A 25,128-nucleotide genomic window follows, 5' to 3' on the forward strand; every position below is an offset into this window, starting at 1 on the left:
GCAAACTACTCCAGTATCTTTGCCAAGAAAACCCCAAATGGGGTCATGAGGATTTGTACATGACTGAAAAATGACTCAACAACATTCAGTACTACTTTCAGAACTGTCTACTCACCTATATTTCCATTCTATTCCTTCTATTAGCTTCTGTGCATTTAAAAAAATGCTTCAATGACCCTCTTTTCTTTCTTTTTTTGGGGGCAATATTATTGCTATCTCCCCTCCCAATTCCCTTTATTCAGAAAAAAATTTTTTTAAAGAAAAAAGAGGTCTTGTTGTTAAGCAAAACAAATGTACACAGTGGCCGTGTCTCAAAATGTGTGTCAAAATGTGATGCAGAATACTGCATCTCGAGAGTATCACCTCTGTCAGGTGGAAGCATACTTCATCATCAAGACCTCAACTTTCTAATGTCTTTCAGAGTTGTTTTTCTTTATGGTTTTGTTGTTATTGTATAAATAAATCACCAGATTCTGTTCACTTCATTCTCCATCAGTTCATACTAGTCTTCCAAGGTTTCCTTGAAACCATCCTTTTCATTAGTCAGCTTCCATTACATTCATATTCCATAATTTGTTTAGCTGTTCCTAAACTGATAAGCACACTTCATTGTCAATTCTTTGCCATAATAAGTGGAACTGGTAGAGATATTATTGTGTACACAGGTCTTTTCCATCTTTTTTATTTTTATTTTCTTGTGGTGAGGCAATTGGGGTCAAGTGACTTGCCCATGGTCACACAACTAGTAAGTGTCAAATATCTGAGGTCAGATTTGAACTCAGGTCCTCCTGAATCCAGGGCTGGTGCTCTATCCACTGTGCCACCTAGCAGCTCCTAAATGTAATTTTTTTTTTTGCTAGGCAATGAGGGTTAAGTGACTTTCCTAGGGTCCCATCTTTTTAAAAAATCTTTTTGAGGTATAGTCTTATTAATGGTATTACTGGGTCAAAAGGTAATGCAAAAGTTATGTAACTATTGGGACACAGTTATATATTTCTTTGCAGAATAACTGGACCAATTCATAGTTTCACCAATAGTATATTAATGTGCTTTTCTTTCTGCAGCCCCTGCAACAATGGGCATTTCCTTCTATATCATCTTTGCAAATCTTATAGTATTGATGTGAAATCTCAAGGTTGTTTTAAATGGCATTTCTCTAATTATCAGTGTGGTGAGTTTTTTTTTTTAAATATGTTTTCTGATAATTTGAATTTGCCCCTTGGACAACTAAAGGGTGGGCCAAAAGTCATGAAGGGGTTTTAATATTTAATAACTCCTTTATTTTTTGTTTTTAATTTACAATACCATAGCATCACATACAGTATATAGGAAATGAATTGATATTATGTGTGAAAAATCAAATCTAGTAAATGGTAGAAAATAAAGAAAAATAATTTTTAAAAAGTTATTAAAACATGGTGACTTTTGGCCCACCCTGTACATGATCCTATAATTTGACCATTTATCTATTGGACAATGGCTCTTGTTCTTGTGTATGTATATGTATTTGTGTATGTGTATGTGTACTTGTATATATGCATATATATGTGTGTATATGTGTATGTGTGTGTGTATATGAATCAATTCCCTGTAGATCTGAGACAGCAGACCTTTATCACAGCAATTTGCTACAAATATTTTTTCTCTAGTTATTTTTTTCCTTCTTTATTAACTTCGATTGTGCAAAAACCTTTCAATTTTATTAATCAAAATTGTCCATATTATCTTCTGTGATCCCCTCTATCCTTTCTTTGGTCAAGAGTTCTTGCATAATCCATAATTGGGAAAGATAATATGTCCATTGTACCTTTAATTAATTTATTATATAAATTTTTATATCTAAGCCCTGTATTCATTTGAAGTCTAGCTTGGTATATGGTGTGAGATGTAGGTCTAAACCTAATTTCTTTTCCATTTTTCTAGTGGTTTTTGGTAAATAGTGAGGTTTTATACCAGTAGTTGGTATCTTGGATTTATCAAAGAACTATGTTACTGTGTTCATTTGTTTCTTCATGTTGTATATCTAATCTATTCTATTGATTTCTATTTTTTAGCCAGTCACAAATAGTTTTGATGATTAATGTTTTATGGTATAGTTTGAGATCTGGTACTACAAGGCTGACCAGCTGTAGATTCTTGTTCATTTATCCCTCCAGAAGAATTTTTAAAGAGCTACAGAAATGTTACTGGTCTCTTTCTACCAGACCCTCCCACCCCCACCCCGCCCTGTAAACTGTGCTAGAGACAGTCATTGTGTCTTACTCCATAAGAGACTGTACATATTTCAGATACATACTACATACTTACTGGATTAAATTGTACCTTCTTTCTCTTCCTGTCTCTCTCCCTTCTACATTTTCTCTCTGTCACTACTCCCCTATATAAAATTATCTCCCTTTCTCCTTGGACTTCCCACACAACCTGAATTATTCAAATGTGACTTTTCTAGGAATCCAATTTCTCCAAGCATGAGTAAATTCTACCTTCTATTTATTTCAATCATATCTGACTCTTTGTGACCCCATTTTGGGTTTTCTTGGCAAAGATACTACTGCAGTTTGCTATTTCCTTCTCTAGGGCAGCTGGGTGGCACAGTGGATGGAGCACTGGCCCTGAAGTTGGGAGGACCTGAGTTCAAATCTCACCTCAGACACTAGCTGAGTGATCCTGGGCAAGTCACTTAACCCCAATTGCCTTAAACATCCAGGGCCATCTCCAGTCATCCTGATGTATCTCTTGCCTCTGGAGGAAAGAGTGAGGTTGGTTACTTTGCACAGCCCTCCCTCACTTAAATCCAATTCAGTGCAAGTCATGACATCATCTCCCAATGACATAGTCTACTTTGAGAAAGAAGGGCAAACAACAACTAACACAACGACAATTTCCTTCTCCATTTTACAAAGACTTAAGGCAAACAGGGTTAAATGACTTGTCCAGGGTAACACAACTAGTAAGTATCTGAGGCCGGATTTGAACTCATGAAGATGAATCTTCCTGACTCCAGGACCAGCGCTCTATCCACTGTGCCACTTTCCCCTCTTCCACGGGGTCCAGGGCCCTAGGGTTAGGAAACCTTCAATACCTTACTGGTTGTATGACTCCGAGCAAGCCACTTCCCCTTTCTGAACCTCAGTTTCCTCATTTGTAAAACAGGGATAGTACTTTTTGTAAAGGGTTGTTGTAAGAGAAGTACTTTGTCAATATTAAAGCACCATGGAGTGAGATGGGTAATTAGCATCAGAGGATCTAGAGCTGGAAGGGACTTTAGAGATTATCTAAAGAACTTTGTAAAAGCTTAATTAGAAATGTGAATTATTATATTATTATTATTATTATTATTATTATTATTACTTGAAGGGCAGTCATATGGAAGAAGAATAAAGCTTGGGTGATTTTGTGTGTGTGTGTGTGTGTGTGTGTGTGTGTGTGTGTGTGTGTGTTGGCTCCAGAAGCCAGGAGCAAATGATCGGAAGTTAAAGAAAAAACAATTTCTCTGCAATTTAAGGAGGAACTTCCTTATAATGGGGGCTGCCCCAGAATGAAATGGGTTGCCTCAGGCATAAGGTCATAAAATTTAGATCATGAGACATTTTAGGGAAATGCTTGTTAATTGTTTGAATGAGTATGATCCTCTTAGTTTTGTGTGTGTGAGGCAATTGGAGTTATGTGACTTGTCCAGGGTCACACAGCTAGTAAGTGTTAAGTGTCTGAGGCCGGATTTGAACTCAGGTCCTCCTGACTCCAGGGCCAGTGCTCTATCCACTGTACCACCTAGCTGCTGCCCCTCTTCTTCTTCTTTTTTTTTTTTTTTTTTATTAATGAGGCAATTGGGGTTAAGCGACTTGCCCAGGGTCACACAGCTAGTAAGTGTTAAGTGTCTGAGGCCGAATTTGAACTCAGGTACTCCTGATTCCAGGGCCGGTGCTCTATCCACTGCGCCACCTAGCTGCCCCTCCTCTTGGTTTTAATGAGGAAACTGAGGGTTATCCAAAGTCACACAGGTCAGCATTGGGGAAGACTGTAAAGGAGATTCATGCTTCAAGTAGGAGTTGGACAAAACTACTTTCAAGGTTTCTTCCAGCTCCATCAATTCCTGTTCTGAGGTCTCTTTGAACACTCACCTTCATGTTCGAAACTCCTTTCCATTTCTTGATTATCTGTGGTCCATGTTCTACATTCTTGAATTTTAAGGTCTCTTCCATCGCTGACATTCTATGTTCTAACATTCTATTCATTGATTCACAAGCTGGAGGGGGACCTCCATGGTCATCTAACCCAAATCCTTTATTTTCCTCAAATGGATCTATGATTTCATCTATTCAGTGGTGTCCTCCACCAATGTAGATTCCAACTCATCTATGCCTGCCTATTCTGTGCAATTCTTGTCTGTGTCTTCCAAAAATTCGCCACTGGGGCTCCAGACATAGATATTCTGGAGGTCTTCTTGGCTTTCTTCCACATTGTTAGGGTGCCAGGAAAGAATTCTGGCAACATGTTCGCTTGTCATCCCTCATTCTTTTCCTTTTTTTTTTTTAGTGAGGCAATTGGGGTTAAGTGACTTGCCCAGGGTCGCACAGCTAGTAAGTGTTAAGTGTCTGAGACCAGATTTGAACTCAGGTCCTCCTGACTCCAGGTCTGGTGTTCTATCCACTGTGCCACCTAGCTGCCCGTCATCCCTCATTCTTGCCATGTGACCAACCCATTATCTCTTCTTATCATAAAATTCCTTGATGACATTGTCTGCTCCTATTCTTACATTGGTTACATGTTGCAGCCTTCTCTCACTCTGATGATCCCGTCTGTTGTCCTCTGTAGGATGCTCTCTTTTAGTTCTTCAGAAGCAATTATATTCTATCAGTATTAAAAAATGGGCCTTGGCTCTCATGGCTCTGTGATTTCTCCACAACAATCCAGCTCCCTATCTTTTTCCTGTTCAGTTCTGAGCTTAAATCATTGCATATCTCTAATTGTATAATTGTATATCTCTAATAGCTGTCCTAACAGAACAAGCTCTATGGGTTATCGCTCCAAATGCTGGTTAAAATCTAGGCAAAAGACATTTTTCATCTGCTTGGTCTTTTTTGTGTAGGTGGACAGCCAAATTACTTTGAAAGATTACAGATCTCTTTCCAGGAGATTCTGCAATGTTCTGAGTCTCAATGTGATCAGAACAAATGACATCCCCAAACAGGAGATCTAGAGAACTTAACCATCCATAGGGAAATCCCCTCTTCTACCTGGACTTTGCCCTGGGTTTCCTCAAATTGCAGTGGTGAACACCTTTTGTAGAATACATCCATCTCCATGTTTTATGCCTTGCCTGATGATTCTTATTAGTGAGTCATGGAATAGGATTATTTCTATTGTTATGTCTTCCAAGGAATCTTGAATGATTTTGATGCGTGGAGGGGAAGCACTTTGTTGTCAGAGCCAGTAAAACAGTGTTTTGTTCTACCAAATCAAATATGTGTGTTTCATTATCAACAAAGGATTAGCACAATAGGATCTTATATTCTCTACATCTTTCAGTTAATTGTGAAATGATAAAGTGTGGTCCATTGTTGAATATGTTACTTGCAAAAGCCTCCTTGTTTCCTAGTAATTCTCTCATCGAGGATGCTCTCAATCTATATAGAGAAAATGTTAATAAAGATTCTGTGTGGATGAGAGAGCAGGCATACAAATCAGTTGTCATGGATGTTCTCTCAGATGCCTGAGATTTTCTCCATGCCTTTGGTATCTTCTCCTTTGGATAATTTGTGTAGCAATCCCTGAGTGTCCTCACAACTGTGTTGCTTCTAGCAGAGATCTCTATAGCCACTTGGTCCAATCCAGCTGTTTCCCCCATCTTTTTCCTTTTCAATGCCGTAACTCCCTAACTGAGCTTACAATGTTAGAGTCGAAGTATGGTGGCTCCATTGTTCTCACTTAGCTGTTTCTTGCTAATGTTTTCCACTTTTCTTCTGTCTATAACCGCACCCTTTTCATCTTTGGATGCTTTTGGAATGACTTTGTTTAGTTGAATGTCTTGGCAAGTTTTCTTTAAATTGGGTTAAACCTCAAGTGCTTTGCTCTGCCTCATATATTGCTCAGAATAGATTGCTAAAAACCATCCTTCATTTTGTTCATAAAAAAACTGAGACTGGGGGAAGGGAAGTAAGACTCCATAGTGAAAGTGGCAGTGTTAGGGTTAGAATTCAGGACTCCTGACTCCAAACCCAATCCTCTTTCCATGGCCCCTTTCAATGCTAACATCCCATATTTTAAAGGTCTTTTTGAGTTCTGAAATTCTATACTTTAAGGTCCCTTCCATCTGTAACATTCTATGGTCTAAGGTCTTTTCTAACATTCTCTATAGGACCACATGATACCAAATAGGAGATGAATCTCACACACAAGAAGTTGGAAACTGCCCAGAGGATGGCAATAGGACAAGGATCATTGAATCTGTGTGTGTTCTAGGATGGTCAGTTGAAAGGAATAGGGATATTTAGCCTGAGAAGACTTAGGGGAAATATTTTAGCTGCCTTCAAATATCTGAAGGGCTGGACTAATTCTGTTTGCCCCCAGACAACAGAATCAGGAGCAATGGGTGGAAGCTTCAAAGAGGGAAATCTGGACTTGATGTCCAGAAAAGCTCCCTACCCTAGATCTGTCCAAAGGTGAAATAGGCTACCTTGGAGGGGAGTGGCTTTTCCCTTCATTGGTGAGTCTAAGCTCAGGCTGGACAATCATGTGTAGGTGAGTGGTGGTGGTGATTCTCGTTCAGTCATAGGTTGGACCACAAGGTGGCCTCGGAGGAAACTTCTAACCCCAAATTCTATCATTTTGTATTGGGTCAGAAATGTCCCCTTTGGACTTGCTGTAAGAGGGGAACTACCTAAATGACACAGAAAGGGGAGTGAATCCAGCCATCAGATCTGTGCTCCAATCCAGGGCTCTGCTTCTATCCCATTCAATTAAATACCACAATTCAATTCGACAAACTTTTATTTAAGGCCGCCTGTGTGCAAGGCCTATGTCCTTGGTATGCTGGTCAAGTTCTTCCTCATGGTGGAGGTGGGGTGCTAATTTCCAGGATATACATCCGAGAGCTTGGCTTGTGACTGGCATAATGGGCAGGTAACATTCACTGAAGATGTTAGACTCCCATGTGGACACTTGCCCTAGAAACCTGAGCATAGACCAGGGCCTATTGGTGAGGAATTAAGTCTGGTTTTGAAGGTGTCATTGGTTACCCCCCTGATATTCTAGGTTCACTGGGAGGAGAGAACAGAGATGGGGAAGGGGAAGGGAGGGAAAGGGATCTTTACTCATCCCCACTTCATCTGCTCCTAATCCTTCAGCTTCTATCTGGAGGTCTCAGAATTTCCCAAGTCTGCTCCTTCAAATTCTGCCCCTATGGGGTGAGTATAGAGAGTAGGGGAGGGGACTAGGTAGTAAAGAGAGAACTTGGGTTTTATTTTTGGATGGGGGGGTAGAGAAGGGGAAGAGAGAGCAAATCTGGTTGTTTCTGAACTTAGCACAGTGCCTGGCAAATAATTGGTGCTGAATGCTAGTTGACTGGGAGGGGGAAGGGCACAGTTCCATGAGATAAGAGGACCTAAATCTTTGGAGACAGGGACATGTGGCCGTGAGGATCATGGGGGTAGTTGACTGTTTCTGGAGTGGAGTGGGTGGGTGGAGGTGTTCTGGGTGGAGTAGCTAGGTTTTTTGGTGGAGGCTGGCCTTTCTGATGTGAAAGGAGGGCACTATTTTTTGAGGGTGGAATGGTAGGATAGTAGGGACAAGTACCTCTGGGCTTTTAGCAGGGGAGAGAATCAGATCACTGGCAGGCCCTGTGGTGGGGAGGATATTTTCCTGGGAGGGTAGAAGTGACTTGGATGTGTCTGGTGGGGAGGAGGAACAGGGGGCAAAAGAGTAAGATCTTTTTTCTTTGAGATGAGGAAGAAGGTCTATGTCTCTAGGATAAAAGACAAGACTGTTTCCCTGAGGGTGGGGTGGAAGATTTCTGTTCCCTGAAGTGGGAAGCGGGGTCGGGGGTGGGGGGGGAGGGGGGAGGTCTCCTCAGGCTACTTTCCCTGACTCTCCCAGGGGGCTGGGCCCTGCTGGGCAGGGCAGCACCTTCCTGGAGTCAGGGAGAAGCTCACTCCATGTTGCTATGCATGGCTTAGCAACGTGCATTCACTGAAGATAATGAAATTATCCCCAGGAAACAATGCAGGCATCACTTGAAGCCAAGAAGGAGCCAGAGCTGCTGGCATCTTTGTTTGTTAAGACAAGGCTTATGCCACAGGAGTTGGAGGTGGGGGGGCGGGGGAGGGAAAAAGGGAGGAGGCCTTGAGCTCATTCTTAACTCAGAGGAAAGGGGGAAAGAAAAGGGGAAGGGTAGAGGTGGTCACCTTCAGTCCTGGCGCTTGGAGGTGAGCCCTGAGGGGTCACCGAGGGCTAAGGAGAAGGGAAAGAAAATCCATTTGGCTAGAAGTGTCTAGTGAAGGGCAGGCTTTCCCCTGTAAATCCTGCCCAGGGACCAAACTGGAATAGGGGTGCTAAGGTGGTGGGTAAGCCAGTCTCCCTTCAAGACGCAGGCCATGTCTTCTGTCCTTGGCAGCATGACCTTTGCTCCTCCCTGGGTGACTGCCTTACTCTGTTTCTGTCCTTCACCAGCCACATGGGCCCCTCCTTCCTCTACTGACATTCTGACCCTTGGTTCTATGGGAAAGAGGGCCTGGGGTGAGAGAAGAGACATAAAGACCAGCTGTAGGACATTAGACTGTAGAGTGTTAGAGCTGAAAAGGATCTTAGAGTAGTAGACTGCTGTAATATGGAATGTAAGGGACTTTAGAATAGTAAAACTGGAGGGGACAATAGAAGAGAAAAAAGGTAAGTAGTAAATAGTAAGTGTGTAAAAGATCTGGGGGCCTTAGTGGACCTCAAGCTACATATGAATCAATAGTGTACCATGGCAGTCAAACAGCTTCATTGGGACTTTTTTTTGTTTGTTTCTTTTTGTAAACTGGACCTGTTATTAAATCATACAGGAAGCTTCTGGGGAAGAACATCTTAATGAGGTGTAGTTTTAGAGAGCTGATGGGCTACTGAGAAGTTAGGTGAATTACACAAGGTCATTACAGCCAGTTTGTTTCAGAAGCAGAACCCGAACCCACATTTTCCTGCCTCCAGGGAAGTTTGCCATTCATTACCCTGTTAATCCAATCTTAGGTTGCCTTAATAAATATATGGTGGCCAGAATGAGGAAGTTCATAGGATCATAACTTTAGGCTTGGAAGAGCCTTTAGAAGACTAGTTCAATTCCCTCATTTTTCAGATGAGGAAGACTGAGGTCCAGAGAGATGAAGTGATCTGAAGTGACCAAGGTCACCTTCATCCAGTTAGGGAGGATTTGGATTCAGGACACCTTAGGTCCAAATCTCAGGCTCTTTCTACTTCCACCCTAGTCTAACCAATCCTGGAGTACTGTGTTTGGTGCTAGGTACCATGTTTTATGAAGAATACTGACAAACAAGAGCATGTCCATGGTGTGTGTGTGTGTGTGTGTGTGTGTGTGTGACCAAGATGTGGAAAGGACTAGAGTACCACGCTATTGGAGGAACTGGAAAAAAGAGGACCTGGGGGTGGGGGCATTCTGATGATGATTTTTGTTAGGGGCAAAACTGGAGAGTAAGTGTATAGTGGAAAATGGAGAAATCTAGCTTTGAATCTTGCCTCTGATAATTGCTAGTTGTGTGACCCCGGGAAAGGAATTCAACCTCTCTGGTCCTTACTTTCCTTCTCTGTAAAACGAGATGTAGTACCTACCTCATGGGGTTGGGGCAGAGTGGGGACTTTATAGGCCTTCAAAAGTCAGCCACTGGGGCAGCTAGGTGGCGCAGTGGATAGAGCAATGGCTCTAGAGTCAGGAGTACCTGAGTTCAAATCCAGCCTCAGACACTTAACACTAGCTGTGTAACCCTGGACAAGTCACTTAACCCCAATTGCCTCAATTTAAAAAAAAGTCAGCCACTAGGGGGCAGCTAGGTGGTGCAGTGGATAAAGCACCAGCCCTGGATTCAGGAGGACCTGAGTTCAAATCCAGCCTCAGACACTTGACACTAGCTGTGTGACCCTGGGCAAGTCACTTAACCCTCATGGACCCCCCCACCAAAAAGTCAGCCACTAGTAATTTGGAGACCTGGATGAAAGTGGGACCCAATATGAGGAAGTACTACCTCTCCATTCAAGTTGTCTCAAAGTGGAATGGAAGAATCCATACATGGAGGTCTTCTCAGGGGGAGACCACTCATTGAGGAGACTAGCGAGGACATGGCTTTTCACACAGGGGTTGGACTAGGCACTCTCTGGAGTCCCTCCCAGCTCTGAATCTGAAATTCATCTGATTTGACAGTTTCAGCAGAGACCTTCCTTTTGCTACTGGATAATTAGATGCTCTTGGACAAGTTATTGCCCTTCTCTGGGGAGTTTCCTTCTAAAGTGGGTGTCAGCACTCCTGACACACATCTGTTATCCCAGTGACTGGGGAGGATGAGGCTGGGGGATTTCTTGAGTTCAGGAGTTCTGAAAAGTTGATTGAGTGTAGGAATGAAGGCCTCCATGATTAGGGTGCAGGATCGGGGTGGGGGTGGGTAGGTACCTAATAATGAATATTTTCTGTTCTAAGGTCCCTTCTGGGTCTAACAGTCTATGTTTTCTGCTCTAGGGGGCAGTGTAGCGGCAGCTCCAACGCTCTACAGTGGCAGTGCTGACGTTCTAGGATTCCTTCTCCTCTCCTCTCCTCTCCCTCCCTTTGTCCCTGGGGCAGAGATGCAGGAAGGGGTGGGGGGGATGGAGAAGGGGGTGAGGGGAAAGTATGAGCTCTTCTGAGAAGTTGACAATTCCCCAGGAGATAAATGATAGTGACCTTGCTACACCAAATGGCTTAGGACAGTAAATTCTCCAGATTTATTTAGGACATGGGTTTGTTTAGTTAACCTGGGGTGGGGGGTGGGAGCGGGGGCCCGGATGATTGGAAGGATAATTATATATCTGTATGTATCCATGCATATATATATATATATATATATATATATCTGGGAATCACGCATAGAACCACAACTCATGCATGTGGCATGTATCACGGACAAACATGCAAACAGACAATCACAGGGGGCTGGGCAGGGCTATGTCACAGTTCTACACCCCCCCCCCACTTCCATCCCCCTCTATGTCGGGCCCAGCCACAGTCCTCCCCAACTGAAGAGGGCCGTCATTTTTTTTTGTGGGGAGGGACACAAACAGGATACCACCCCACCAGCTCTGAATACCCACCTCTGCCTGGGCCACCTTTGGATTCAGGGGCTACTATAGGAAGGGGGGAGGGGGAAGACCAAGAAAGGAAAACTGGGAGCAGGTGGATAAGTGGTTCTTGTGTCATCCCAAGGAGACTCATCTCCTGCCTTTGGGCTTGGAGGGGGGGGGGGATGGAATGAAGGAAGAAAGGACCTTCTGCTTTCAAGCCGGGAGAGGACAGGGAGGTGGGAGGAGAGAAAAGGGATCTCTGAATTTGGAGGGATGGGGGGCCTCCTATCTAGAGGGAAACAGAGTGTGGGGGGAGAGCAGGAAGCAGGGAGGTCCTGTGTTTGGTGACAAGGGGGTGGTGAGGTGGGAGGGGGGAGATGAGCTCTCTCGCTTTGGTGGGAGGAGAGAATGGGGAGGGGAGGGAAGAGTAGAAGGAGGAAAGAAAGGGGGCATGATGGGGCCAAGGCAGCCAGACTCAAAACTGCTTTGTTTATCTTCTTCAAGTTCAGTTTCTTTTTTTCCCCTCGCCTTTCACCCCCAACCCCACTTCAGGCGTGTTTCCCCTCCCACTCTACCAGCCATAAGGTGTCCAGCGTATTTCTGTCTTCTCCTTGCCTTTCCCACAAAAAGTCCCCACAACCAAACCCTGCTTTCTGGAAAGGGACCAGTCAAGTCCCTCATCCAGCCTGAGGACTCGGCAACTGAACACGTAAGCACTCTCTTCCAGGGGATAAAGCATTAAACCAAAGGAATGACAGTCTAATGGTGAAATTTGTGGCAAGAAGCTACACAGGGGAGGCGACCTTGGGGCAGGCACTGAGACAGGGGAGGGGACAAGATGGAGAGGGTTGTGTGGTGAGCTCAGCTCTCAGTTAGGCTCCTTTCTGAATCCCACTGGATCTTCCAGAGGGAGTGAGGAGCTGTCCCTACGCTCCAGGGCAGAACTGTTTGCCCAGTCCTGAGCCCTAGGCCAGGTACTCCCCAGCCCCCAGCCCCCAGCCCCATTAAAGGTTTTGTCCCTGCTTCCCCCCATCTCATACCTGAGGATTTGAATGCTGTCAACTCCACTGCCTGAAAACAGGGTGAAAAATCAAAGAGAGGGTTACTAGCACATCTCAAACCAGGGACACCACAGGAGTTTGGGGCTCAGTTTCCCCATTTAAATTCTATCCAGTGACTGTCGTTGGTCTGAACCCACTCCATCTTCTCCAGGAATGCCTATTCTTCCCCTTCTCTATCATTCAACCCAACCCTCCTTTGGTCCCCTCTCGACACCCCTCACCCCAAGTCTGCCCCTATTCTGCCATCCATTTTCTAATTCAGCCCTTCCCCTTTCACCCCATTTATCCTTCAAGGACTCAGAATTTAAAGGGCTGTGGGAAGGGGCTCCCTGGTTCCCTGAAGTGGGAAGGGGGGGTCTCCTCAGGCTACTTTCCCTGACTCTCCCAGGGGGCTGGGCCCTCTTGTGACCTTCCTCATCTCTGGGTCTCCGTTTCTCCATCTGTAAAATGACAGGGTTGGACTAAATGACTTTGTCTTTTGTTTTTGTTTTTTTGCGAGGCAATGGGGGTTTAAGTGACTTGTCCAGGGTCACATGGCTAGTAAGTGTCAAGTGTCTGAGGCTGCATTTGAACTCAGGTCCTCCTGAATCCAGGGCCGGTGCTCTATCCACTGTGCCACCTAGCGGCCCCCCTAAATGACGTTGGAGGTCTCTTCCAGCTCAATCTATGACCTGGGATCCCTCCCTGCCCTGACAGTGTGGGTAACACTAAGGGTCTGTGGGAGGGAGAGTGGGACCCTCTTTTAGGGAAGTTGCCTTCTCCCTACTTCTCCCAGACCAGATCAGGGACTGACTGCCCGCCCGCTTGCCCCCCTTCCCAGCAGCTGCAGCTGTTATGAAACAGTTTCCTCATCTCTCCTCCTCCCTTCAAACACCAGCCCAGCAACAAACTGATTCGATCTCTCAGCCTCCCTCCGTCTCTTGGCCTTGGCATTCAGACACCATGTGGAGATTAATGCTCCCGGGCTCAGAAATCATGTCACCTGGCTCATCTCCCAGCTAGCACCTCCCTTAGGGCTATTCTGCCCAGTAACTGAATGCCCAGCTGACTACTCAGCCCCCAGGTGGCTGAAAGCTCCTCTGTCCTGGTGGGCTTAGGGTGGAGAGGCTTGCCTGGTCCACCAGAGCTGCAGGAAGGGGGTGGGGAGAGCCCCAACAGACTTGAGATCATCTGATCAAGGCTCTGCCTTTCCAGTCCCTCCTTTTCAATTCCTTTTGGTTTGTGGGGTGGAAAGTAAAAGCATGCCCCAGTCTAGGGATAGCCCAGGTTAGGCCAAGGGACTAGAAGCAGCTTTAATCTAGTGAAAAGAGCAGTGCACAAGTCAGAACATGGTTATTCCAACCCTGGTTCTGCCCTTGACTCACTGTAGGAGCTTGGACAAGTCACTTCTCATCTCTGGCTCTCCCGCTTTCTTGGTTTTAAAATGAAGGCGTTGGATTAGATGTTCTCTAAGGTCTCTTTCATCTCAAACAATCTATGTTCTATGTTCTAACATTCAACAGTTCAAGATCCCTTTTAGCTTTGACATTCTGTGTTCCAGTGCTCTGCTCTGACATTCTATGTTCCAAGCTCCCTCTCAAACTGAACGTTGCATTTTTTTATGTATCTTTCGGCTCTGACATTGGAGGTTTTGAAGGTCCTTTTTGGTGATGGAATTTGGTGATGAGCCCCCTGGCCCCAGTGGGCTTCAGGAGCTGTGTCACCTCCTAGATCCTGCTACGGGGCTTCAGAGAATGCTCCCATCCCCAAACACCAAGCCCAAAGGCTACTTACTGACTTCTCGGATGACATGATAGATGAAATGCCCACTGGGATTTTGGCACCAAGATTCCCTGGTTTTAAGAAAACAGCGACAGTTGCGTTAAGGTTTGGCTTTAACAGAGTCCAGAAACCACTAAGCTGGAGAAGGAAATGGCAAACTACTCCAGTATCTTTGCCAAGAAAACCTCCAAAGGAGTCATGAAGAGTCAGACACGACTGAAAACTGACTCAACAAAACAAAGATGGCACCAAATCTCAGACAGTGAAGGAGAGCAAGTCACCCTCCTTAATTGGTGCCATTGAAGTTTAAGCAGATGGTCAAAAAAAATTGTCTCCTCCCAGAACACCCCACTCTGGCGAATGGCTGCTTCTCACCTCTTTGGTCTCCCACCCCCAACTTTTCTAACACTCCTCCAGCTCTAAAAGTCTACCTTAGGGAGAGCTCAGCACAGTAGAAAGAGCTCAGGACTTGGAAGAAGATCTGGAGGTAGGAAGATTCAAGTGCAAATCCTGCCTCAGAAACCTCCTAATTGGGTGACCCTGGATGAGTCATTTAACCTCTCTTAGACTTGGTTTCTTCATCTATAAAACAGGAATAATAGTAGCACCCATCTCACAGGGTTGTGGTGAGGATCTAACCTTAAAGTGTTATATGTGTGCTAATTGTTATCATTGTCATAATTTAAATTAAGCTTCCCTACTAGGGTATCAGTTTCCTTATCTATAAAATGTTAATAACACTGCCTGTACTCAAGAGGTCATCCTGAAGGGAAAACACATTGGAAGCTTTAAAGTGCTATAGAAATGGGAGTTATTCTAGTGTTCTAAGCTCTGTTCCACCTCTAACAACCACTGTTATTGTTGTTAAAGATCCTTTTCAGCTAATTAAAATTCTTTCCATTTCTATAGTAGGTTAAAGCTTACAAAGCACTCTTCTCCCAGCAACTTTGTATGGTAGGCTATACAAAAATTATTATCGCCATTTTACAGATGAGGAAATCAAGGCTTGGTTAAGATTTAGTGACTTGCTCTGGGTCACGCCACTATTAAACGTCAGAGATTGGGTTTGAACAGGCAGGTAGGTGGTACAGTGGATAGAGTGCTGTACTTCAAGCCAGGAAGGTTTGAGTTCAAATCCCATATTAGATACTTATTCTTTGACCTTTCTCTCATTTCAGTTTCCTCATCTGTAAAATGGGGATAATAATAGCCCTAGCCCCTCCCTCCCAGGATTGTTAAGAGGATCACATGAGTTACTATTTGTTGGGCACTTTGCAAACTTTAAAATGCTAAATAAATGCTACTGTTATTCTTGTTATTAAACTCAGATCTTCTGCTACTGTTTCAGTGACCTAGCACTGTGCTAACAGTAGGCTGCTTACAGGGATGTTTCAAGGACCAAGCACAATTATCTAAGGTACTTTTGAACAGGTGAAAATACTGTTGAAAGACTGAAGCTGACAGTCCTACTTTGAGAGATGTGGAAAGGATGCTACAGTGCAGGGCACAGTGACTTGCCCAGAGTATTGCAGTCAGAGGTTGAGGGGGGCTACCTTGTACCTTGGTGGATGATGTTCCTTTGGGGTGGGGTCCAGGTGGCCGTGGCTGGAGCAGAGGGGCCAGGAGGATTTCCTTTCTTCATCTCCCAGGAGGCTGTGTTCCTTGGGCTGGATGAGTAGCTTATTGGCCGGGAACAGTTCTGTAAATCACAAATCCCCTGCTGCCTTGGACCCGCCCTAAGGATGACTCCAAGAGAGCTAGGCTGAGGTTAAGTGGGAGTCCAGAGGTTGGGGGACGTGGGTAGAAAGCAGACCCAAGTACACATGGGCCCCTGAGTTACATTGCCAATGGGACAAGGGAGACACAGCTGAGGTAAAGAGCTGGCAAATCCATCTCATTTATGTAACAAAGATTAGAGATGTATAGAAAAATCAGCAAAGCTGTAAAAAGGTGGGAGACCCTCCAGCCTTTCCCCAATGTCTCACATGCTATACTTACTGTGAACAAGAGAGCTTTCTTCTTCTCCTTCATCCTCCGTATGGCGAGCCTAACCTGGGGTGGGGAGTGAGGAGAAACAGGGACCAGAGCCAAGGCAATCTCACCAAAGAATCAGAGAAAGTCAAAACTGGAGGTTCCAACCTACTTATTTTATAGAGGAGGAAACTGAGACCCAGAAAGTGACTTGACCAAGGTCACGCAATTAGTAAAGGAGAGAATTAGGACACAAACCCAGCCCAGTGCTCTTGCCACCAGTCCCAGGAGAATCTCATCAGCTTTGTAGCAGGGACAGCAAGCCCTGATTTTAGCTTCACTTAAGAGACAGCTTTGGAAGTAAACTCTAGGCCCCAGACCTTAAGTGTCAATCAGAATTCATTTAAAGGAGCCAGCTAGAGGGGAAATCAGGATTTCTGTTTCTAGACATCATGTGAATGAGGGAAGAGAATAAGCATTTATACAGCATCTACTATATGCCAAGGGTGGTACAGTGGATAGAGTGGATAGGCCTGAAGTCAGGAGGAGCTGAATGAAAATCTGGCCTCAGAGACTAGCTGTGTGATCCTGGGCAAGTCATTTAACCTTGTTTGCTTCAGTTCCTCATCTGTAAAATGAGTTGGAGAAGGAAATGGCAAACCACTCTAATATCTTTGCTAAGAAAACCCCAAATGGGGTCATGAAGAGTCAGGCATGATTAAAACAACTGCATAACAACAAACTATATGCCAGGCACTATGCAGAGTGCTATTTATAAATAGGTGCTGTTATTATATCCATTTGACTATTGGGGAAACTGAGGCAAACAGAGGTTAAATGACTTGCCTAAGGTCACACAGCTAGTAAGTGTCCAAGATTAGATTTGAACTCAGGTCTTTCTGATTCTAGGCCCAGCACTCCAGCCGCTATACCCACCACCTACTTTTAGGAGGGATAGGAATTAGACTTGTTCTGCTTGGTTCCTGACAGCAGAATGAAGAACAAAGGGTGAAAGGCAGATTTCATCTTGATGCAAGGATGACCTTTCTAACAAATAGAGCTGTGCAACAATGACAACAATTGCTGTAGGAGGTAATGAGCTTCCCATCACTGAAAGTTCTTTAGTGGAGGTTACCACTTGTCAGGCATGTCATAGAGGAGATTCCTGCTCAGTTAAGGGCTGGACTAGATGCCCATTGGCTCTGGAGTTGGAGGACCTGGGTTTTAAATCTCACCTGTGATACCCACTACCTGGGCAAGTTACCTCGGGCAAGTCACTTGGGCTTAGTGGCCTTCAAGGTCCTCTATGACTCAAGAGCTCGGATCTTGGAGTCATTATAGATCAAAGATTCTATGAGTTTAAGATATTCCTTCCCTTCTACAGTCTTAGCTCCCTCATTCTTTCCTTCTTCAGACTACATCTTTGTGAGTGTTTGGTGTGCCTAGATGGGCCTGTAGGGCGGGGGATACTGAGTCACTGAAGAAATCTTAAGGTACCCTTCACCAGCCCCCTCCCCACCACTCACCTCACTGTTGTAGACAGCATACACCAGGAATATGTACAGCCCCTAGGGAGAGAACAGAAGGGGGAAGAGCATCATTACCTCTAGCCCAGGGGCTTGGAATAATCGACCTTCTCCTGGAGGGAGGAGTGGGCAGGGGCCCAGGCCTGCCATTTTATGATGGGGGGGGCAGGCCAAGGGGATGCTGAACAGGGGGAGTGATGATTTGCTGAATACCAGCTCCTTCTTCCCCAAGGAAAACCAAGATTAGCATTTCCGTTGGGAGATTTTGCCCTCTAGTGGTCACATGGTGAGAAATTCTGGCAAGTCAAGGAATAATATCCTTTTTCCTCCAGCCCTGAGACACAGTGAGTGATGGAACTGGTTCAGAGACTCCCTGTGATGTGCCCATTTGGATTAAAGAATTCTCTAGGGTCTTCCCTGATCTGATGTTCTGTATTCTAATATTCTCCCAACTCTAGTATTCTCTGTTCTAAAGGAACTCAGTTAAGTCCTGAGTGAAAATCCAGCCTCAAACTCTTATTAGCTGTGTGACCCCGGGCCAAGTTACTTAACCTCCATTTGCCTCAGTTTCCTCAATTGTAAAATGGGAATAAGAACAGCACCTACCTCACAGCGTTGTTGTGAGGATCAAATGAGATAATATTTGTAAGGTACTTAGCACAGTGCCTGGCACATAGTAGGTGCTTAATAAATGCTTATTCCCTTCCATTTCCCTTCCCCAACAGTCTCGTTCTGCTCTAACAGTCTGTGTTCCAGAGGCCTTTCTAGCCCTCACTTTCTATATTCCACCACCATTTTATGCTTTAACATTCTGAATTTGATGTTCTACGTTCCCTTCCAGCCTTATGAGTGCCTTATGAGTCTATGAGAGACAGGAATAGAGTGAAAATGAAATCCACAGAGATAGAAGCAAAGACAGAGAGATGGAGAGACTGGACTAGCCTGTGGTAGAGATGGGAAGGGAACAGGCAGAGAGAGAACTTCAGAGGAGAGACTAGGGCAGGGAAGAGAGAGTGACTGAAGACTAAGATAGAGACACAGGAAAAAATCGAGGCACAGAGAGAAATACCTACATGGGGAGACACACACACAAAACAACAGAAAGAGAAGCAGGGAAGAAAAGAAAGACACATAGACATATGCATGAACTGAGACAGAATCAGGGAGAGGCATAAATCTATAGGGAAGGGAATAGGTCAGAGGCAAAGGAGGAGGAGGCAGAAGGTAGGCCTGGAGAAGTGGGGCGGGGCTGGGGAGAGCCAGTATCTATGGAAATGAGGTACCTCAGACCCTGCCCACTATCCAAGGAAGAGAGAGTTAGCTAAGGGGTTTGGTGAGGGAGCTAAAGCCCAAGTATAGGAATAAGCAGCTCTAGCATGGGCCAGAGGTTGAGGGAGAGCCTGAGTACTCAGGAGACTGAGGAGATACCAGGGATAAGGAGGCACATGGAGAAACAGGGAAAAAGAAACAGAGATGGGCAGAGAAAGGGAGAGAAGCAAAGTGAGAGAAACAAAGCCAGAGATAGACAGAGAGAAAGAGAGACACAGAGAGACACACACACTCACAGACAGACAGAGACAGAGAGACACACAGAGAGACACACAGAGACACACAGACAGACAGACAGACAGACAGAGACAGACAGACATGCAAAGTTCATGAGTTCAGTGTGAATGAGTATCAGGTATTTTCTTCTTCCCCAATGGGAGACAAGGGTCAGTTTAAGAGAGCTGGACTGGGTTTGGGGGTGGTAAATTTTGAATGTAGTTCTCTAAGGGCTGTCCCATGTATACTCTACGGAGTTAGTCCAGATGGAAATGATGTTGATGGAACATGGGGGTGTGTGGGGGAAGAGCTCTCCTGGAGAATATGGCTGTACACTTCATCAAGACTGGGACCAGATGGATGTCACTCATCCATCTACAGGACCTGGAAGCAGAGATCTATCTCTCTCCATCTCCATATTCCTCCCTCTCCCTGCCTTAGACTGGGCTAGACACAGGACTTCTTCTGAGATTATCTACACACACACACACACACACACACACACACACACACACACACACACAGACCCCTCTGCTCTACCTTGTAGGACAAGACCACACAATAATAACCCACCTAGAGTTTTCTACATAGTTTCTCTGTGAGGTAGGGAGAATGGCATTATGATTCCCATTTTACAGATGAGGCTAAAAGAGGGGCAGGACTTGCTTAAAGCTACACCGCGTGTAGTTATAATGTATGTGACATCAGTACATATTGTAGATTTAGAGCTGGAAGGGACCATAGAAGTCATCTCTGACTATTTTTTTTTTGCAGGGCAAAGGGTTAAATGACTTACCCAGGGTCACACAGCTAGTAAGTGTCAAATGTCTGAGGCTGGATTTGAACTCAGGTCCTCCTGAATCCAGGGCCAGTGCTTTATCCACTGCGCCACCTAGTTGCCCCCAACTCCTTTTTATAGATGGAGAACCTGAGGCTCAGAGAAGTTACAAGACTTGTTCAAGGCCACATTTGTGTAATTGTCAGGAGTGAGGGTTTAAATCCAGGTCCCCAGATTGAACCTATTTTTGAATTTTCTAAAGAGGCAAAAGGGCAGTGGAAGGTAGGAAGAGCCTTGGATTTGGAGTCAGAGGTTTTGATTTAATTCAATAAAGATTTGAATCTGGGTTTGAATCCCAGCCTTTTTATTTCCTAGTTGTGTGACTTTGTTCAAAGAATTTCATCCCTCTGGGCCTCAGTTTCCCCATATATAAAATGAGAGCATTGGGCGGGGAATGTCTTTTCAATAACAAATCCCAAGAGTGCTATGATTCCAGATAAAGTGATCTTGTTACCCCAGCACCAAAAATGGGGCCAACACCAATCGTGGAGTCTGAATTCTCTGCCTGCATTTCTGGGTCACCTTCTGAAATGGGCTACTTTGGGCAGAGGAATGGTAAGGAGGAAGTAGGGAGTCTTGGTGCTGAGGCAGTCCGATAAACTGGACCCAGGCCCTGTGGCTTGCTTTTCCTCTGTTGTCCCCTGAGGAGGGGTACCTGGAAAGAGTTGAGGATGATGGACACATATGCCCATGCCATGCTGAGGTGGGCCAGCATGCTGCCCAGCCAAGTCAGGCCCAGAACTGGCAGCAGCACCAACACAGGTTTCACTGTTGCCCTGGGAGAAAAAGGGAGAGAGAGCCCCATCAGCACAGAAGCCAAGGGAGAGGAGGGTGGAGGACACCAAAGAGACAGCTAAGCCCCAGATTTCTTCATGCTACAAAAAAAGACTGAGGGCTAGGAAGGGTAACTGGAATCCTCCCGACTTATCTTCCCATCATCCTATAAGAATAGCTGTGTGATCACAGGCAACTGAGTTCCTCTTTCTCTGCCTCAGTTTTTTCATATGTAAAATAGATAGGGGGGGGCAGCTAGGTGGCACAGTGGATAAAGCACTGGCCCTGGATTCAGGAGTACCTGAGTTCAAATCCGGCCTCAGACACTTGACACTAGCTGTGTGACCTGGGCAAGTCACTTATCCCTCATTGCCCCACAAAATAAATAAATGAATAAATGAATAAATAAATAGGAGGCAGGGAGTAGAGAGAGATCGAATTAGAATCAGAGGCTCCGAACTTGGAGTACATGAACTTAAATTTCATTTTTTTTTTTTGTGAGGCAATTGGGGTTAAGTGACTTGCCCAGGGTCACACAGCTAGTAAGTTGTCAAAGTGTCTGAGGCCGGATTTGAACTCAGGTCTTCCTGAATCCAGGGCTGGTGCTCTCTCCACTGCAGCACCTAGCTGCCCCTTAAATTTCTTTTTGATAATTATTTCAGCATAATTGATTTTCTTTGTAATCTGTATATTTTAGTTTATATATTTAAAACATTATTCTGAAAAGGGGTAATAACAACATCATTCTGAGAATGGACTTCATTGGCTTGAGAAATGATAAGTAAGAAGAAGGGGACCAGGGTGCCCAGGAAGGTTGGTGAAGCATCCTTCTGAGAAGGGGTCCATCCAGAGGTTTTTGGCTTGATGGCCAAAGGAAGCCATGACACCAAGAAAGTCAAGAACCCTTGGATGAGATGTTCTCTAAGGTCTTCTCCAGGTAGAACCTAGAGTTCCTGTCCTAAGGTCATGTCCACCTCTAGTGTTCCCTGATCAAAGGTTCCTGTTGGTCCTGACGTTCTATGTTCCGTGACTCTTCGCCCAAATTCTTGAAGAGGCCTCCATCTGCCTGGATGTTAATCCGTACCCTCCCTTTGCTCAGAGCACACTCTCTCCACAAAGCACATCCCAAAAAACCCTCTCCTTTTTACAAGGAAAAACTTTCTCTTCCCAAGAACTCCTCAGGAACAGACACATTTTGGAAGGAGATTTGGGCCAGGAGATGGCTCCCCACTTCTCCAGCAGCTCAAAGAAGGCCGACTGGCTGCCCTGTTCTGGCTTTGTCTCACCACCTCTAACCACTGGGGGCCACCTTTCCTCTTTCTTTCTATATTACTTTAAGGCTTATTTAAAAAAAAACCCAAACTCTCCAGAGAGAACTAGTGCAAGGAATAGCACACCTATTTTCAATGGGGAAACTGAGATTCAGAAAGGTTAAGTAATTGCCAAAGGATTATATGAGAAATAATAACAGCTAACATTTATATAGTGCTTTACAGAATTTATAATAATTGATATATAATAATATATTTACATAAATTTTATATAATTATACGTAATTATATAATTTATAACATTTATATGGATGAGACACTGCATTAGGGGCTTTACAATTATCTTTTTTGATCCTCATAACAAATTTGAGAGGTAGTTGCCATTATTATCCTCATTTTATTTTTATTTTTAAAATTTTTTTGGTGTGTGTATGTGCGTGTGTTTTTTTTTGGGTGGGGCAATGGGGGTTAAGTGACTTGCCCAGGGTCACACACAGCTATTAAGTGTCAAGTGTCTGAGGCCAGATTTGAACTCAGGTACTCCTGAATTCAGGGCCAGTGCTTTATCCATTGCAACACCTAGCTGCCCCCATTACCCTCATTTTAGAGATAAGGAAACTGAGGCAAACACAGGTTAAGTGATTTGCTTAGGATCACACAGCTAGCAAGTACCTGATCTCAGATTTGAACTCAAGTCTCCCTGACTCCAAGCCTGGCACTGTGCCACCTAGCTGGGAATTGTTTTTCCTCTAGCTTACCACTTCAGGATCTCAATTTCTGAAAAGCTCTCAGCTTGAGCCTCCTATTCCAGACTGTAAGTCCTCAGGGCAAAGGTAGGGAATGTCTCTCCTTGTCTCCTTCCTGAACTGGGAGACATGGGACAGATCCAGCACATGTTCCTGCCCACAGATACACTTAAGTATTCCTAGGGTCACAGACATGGAACTGGAAGAGACCTCAGAGGCCAGCTGGTTCAGTTCCCTTATTTTGTTATTATCCTCCTTCCCCCTTTACCCCGAGAGAGAAAGTAGCTTATTCAACATCACCCAGGGATTGAATGGAAGAGCTAGGACTCAAATACAAGTCTTCTGATTCCAATTCAATGTACTTTCCATTAATAATAATAACTGACATTTCTATAGGATTTTTTGTTTTGGTTTGGTTTTGGCAGGGCAATAAGGATTAAGTGACTTGCCCAGGGTCACACAGCTAGTAAGTGTCAAGTGTCTGAGGCTGGATTTGAACTCAGGTCCTCCTGAATCCAGGGCCAGTGCTCTATCCACTGTGCCACCTAGCTGCCCCTCTATAGTATTTTAATATTTGCAAAGCACGTTGCATACATTAACCCATCTGAGCTTCACAACACCACTCTGAGGAATGCGATTTTATTATCTATTTTTTTCAGTTCAGAAAATGAGCTCAGAGACATTGTCATTTGCCCATGTTCACACAGCTATGGCTGTAGGTGGCATTTGAAGCTGGGTCTTCCTGACTCCAAGCCCAGCCTTCTACCTACCTACATGTCATCATGCTGGCCCATCGAGTCTAGGTTGAATGTGCCAACTGACCTGAGTATTCCCCCATCAAACTCAGGTTGTCAGTGAAAATGTGCTTTTGGTGCCCAGTCCTCACAGATGGTCCCAGCAGCCCCTCACCATATCTGGACTCCAATCTGCCTCTCCAGGCTATGCTGGGGGCTCAGCATCCTGGAACGTCGCCGGGCACTGGACACAGTGACTATCACCACTCGGAACAAGATGAAAGCATTCACCTGTGGGCCAGGTGCAGAATAGGCGTGTTCTACTCCCATTTGCTCTGCATTTATTCCCACCATCTGTCCTGGGTCCTTCGCCTAGCTTTCTCCCTCGGTGCATTGATTCCTGCTCCTACTCCCACCCCTTCCCATCAAGAACTACTATTAATCAGGCCCTCCAAAATCCAATGTCCTAGACCCTCAGGCCTCACCCCATCTACCCCCCCCCCCAAAAAAAGAGCCTTGCTTCTGTCCATTTGGAGCTTATCTCCTTTTCCCTGGAGTTTTTTCTCTATCCTTATCCCCCATAACAACTCATCAACCTCCTCAAGACCTATAACTTTCCGGGCCCTAACCTAGTCCTCCTAAAATCCTATGCCCCAGGACCTATTCTCTTCTAATTCTTCTTTTCTAAGCTTCATTCCTGGTCCCTCAGATCCTCATAGGATCCACCGTTCTTTTGGACTCCCTGAAACCTTCTCATTCAAGCCTCACTGAATATTATCTTTTTGTCTAACCCCAATTTTCACAGCCATCCCCACAGGCTTCCCCTTGTCCTTGCTCTTTACTCACAGTCAATACAAAGAGGACAGGTCCCGCAAAGGCCCAGATGACACCCTTCCGCAAGCTAAGCCAGCAGTGGTGATCAGCCATGTAGCCATCGAAGGAAGAAGCTAGAGTGATACCTACAATGACCACTGGGAGACCTGGAAGAGGGGAATTATGGCAGATGAAAGATGAAATGACTGAGGAAACAAAGGTTTGACCTTCCGAGCATATTGATTTATTAAGCAATGCATGCCAATTGCCCAACAAATCAGGACCAGTCACCTTCCTCAGTTTGGGACTGGACCCTGAATATAGGGGAAGATAGACTTTTATACATTAAAAACAATTAATCAAATAAAGCCACTTAATTAAAAGGAAACAATACAACATTAGGTCATCTGATTTATAATTGGATGAAAGATTAAGGACTTTCCAAGTTGGGAGGGAGAAAGCAAATAGGTGCAATTCCCTAAATTCAGAAAAGGAGTTGACCCATACCCTCCAAGTATCTGTAAACAATCAAAGGAATGTGGAAACAATAACTGATTGATCAGTATACGATCTTTTTTTTTCCGGGGCAATGGGGGTTAAGTGACTTGCCCAGGGTCACACAGCTAGTAAGTATCAAGTGTCTGAGGCTAGATTTGAACTCAGGTACTCCTGAATCCAGGGCTGGTGCTTTATCCACTGTGCCACCTAGCCGCCCCCTTGATTGATCAGTATAGAACCAGTTTTCAGATAAGGCATATATGTTGCTTGAGATGTACGATTGTGAGAACACTCC

At 44.8% G+C, this 25,128-nt stretch overlaps 1 protein-coding gene across 1 annotated transcript in view; it reads right to left on the minus strand.

Annotated features, from left to right (window-relative positions):
- Positions 1-7,074: 7,074 nt before the first annotated feature.
- ADGRD2 (adhesion G protein-coupled receptor D2) overlaps positions 7,075-25,128 on the minus strand; it is a 57,553-nt gene continuing 39,499 nt past the window's right edge. Inside the window, exons 18-26 of the mRNA XM_043986440.1 lie at positions 24,369-24,502; positions 23,698-23,813; positions 20,653-20,773; positions 17,615-17,656; positions 16,116-16,169; positions 15,678-15,816; positions 14,130-14,188; positions 12,336-12,366; positions 7,075-7,174 (exon numbers count right to left, since the gene is read on the minus strand). Coding sequence (XP_043842375.1) covers positions 7,167-7,174; positions 12,336-12,366; positions 14,130-14,188; positions 15,678-15,816; positions 16,116-16,169; positions 17,615-17,656; positions 20,653-20,773; positions 23,698-23,813; positions 24,369-24,502 — 704 coding nt within the window. The 3' untranslated portion in view covers positions 7,075-7,166. The remainder of the gene's footprint in view (positions 7,175-12,335; positions 12,367-14,129; positions 14,189-15,677; positions 15,817-16,115; positions 16,170-17,614; positions 17,657-20,652; positions 20,774-23,697; positions 23,814-24,368; positions 24,503-25,128) is intronic.

The sequence above is a fragment of the Dromiciops gliroides genome, chromosome 2 (genome assembly GCF_019393635.1).
Source record: "Dromiciops gliroides isolate mDroGli1 chromosome 2, mDroGli1.pri, whole genome shotgun sequence".
Classification (NCBI taxonomy): Eukaryota; Metazoa; Chordata; class Mammalia; order Microbiotheria; family Microbiotheriidae; genus Dromiciops; species Dromiciops gliroides.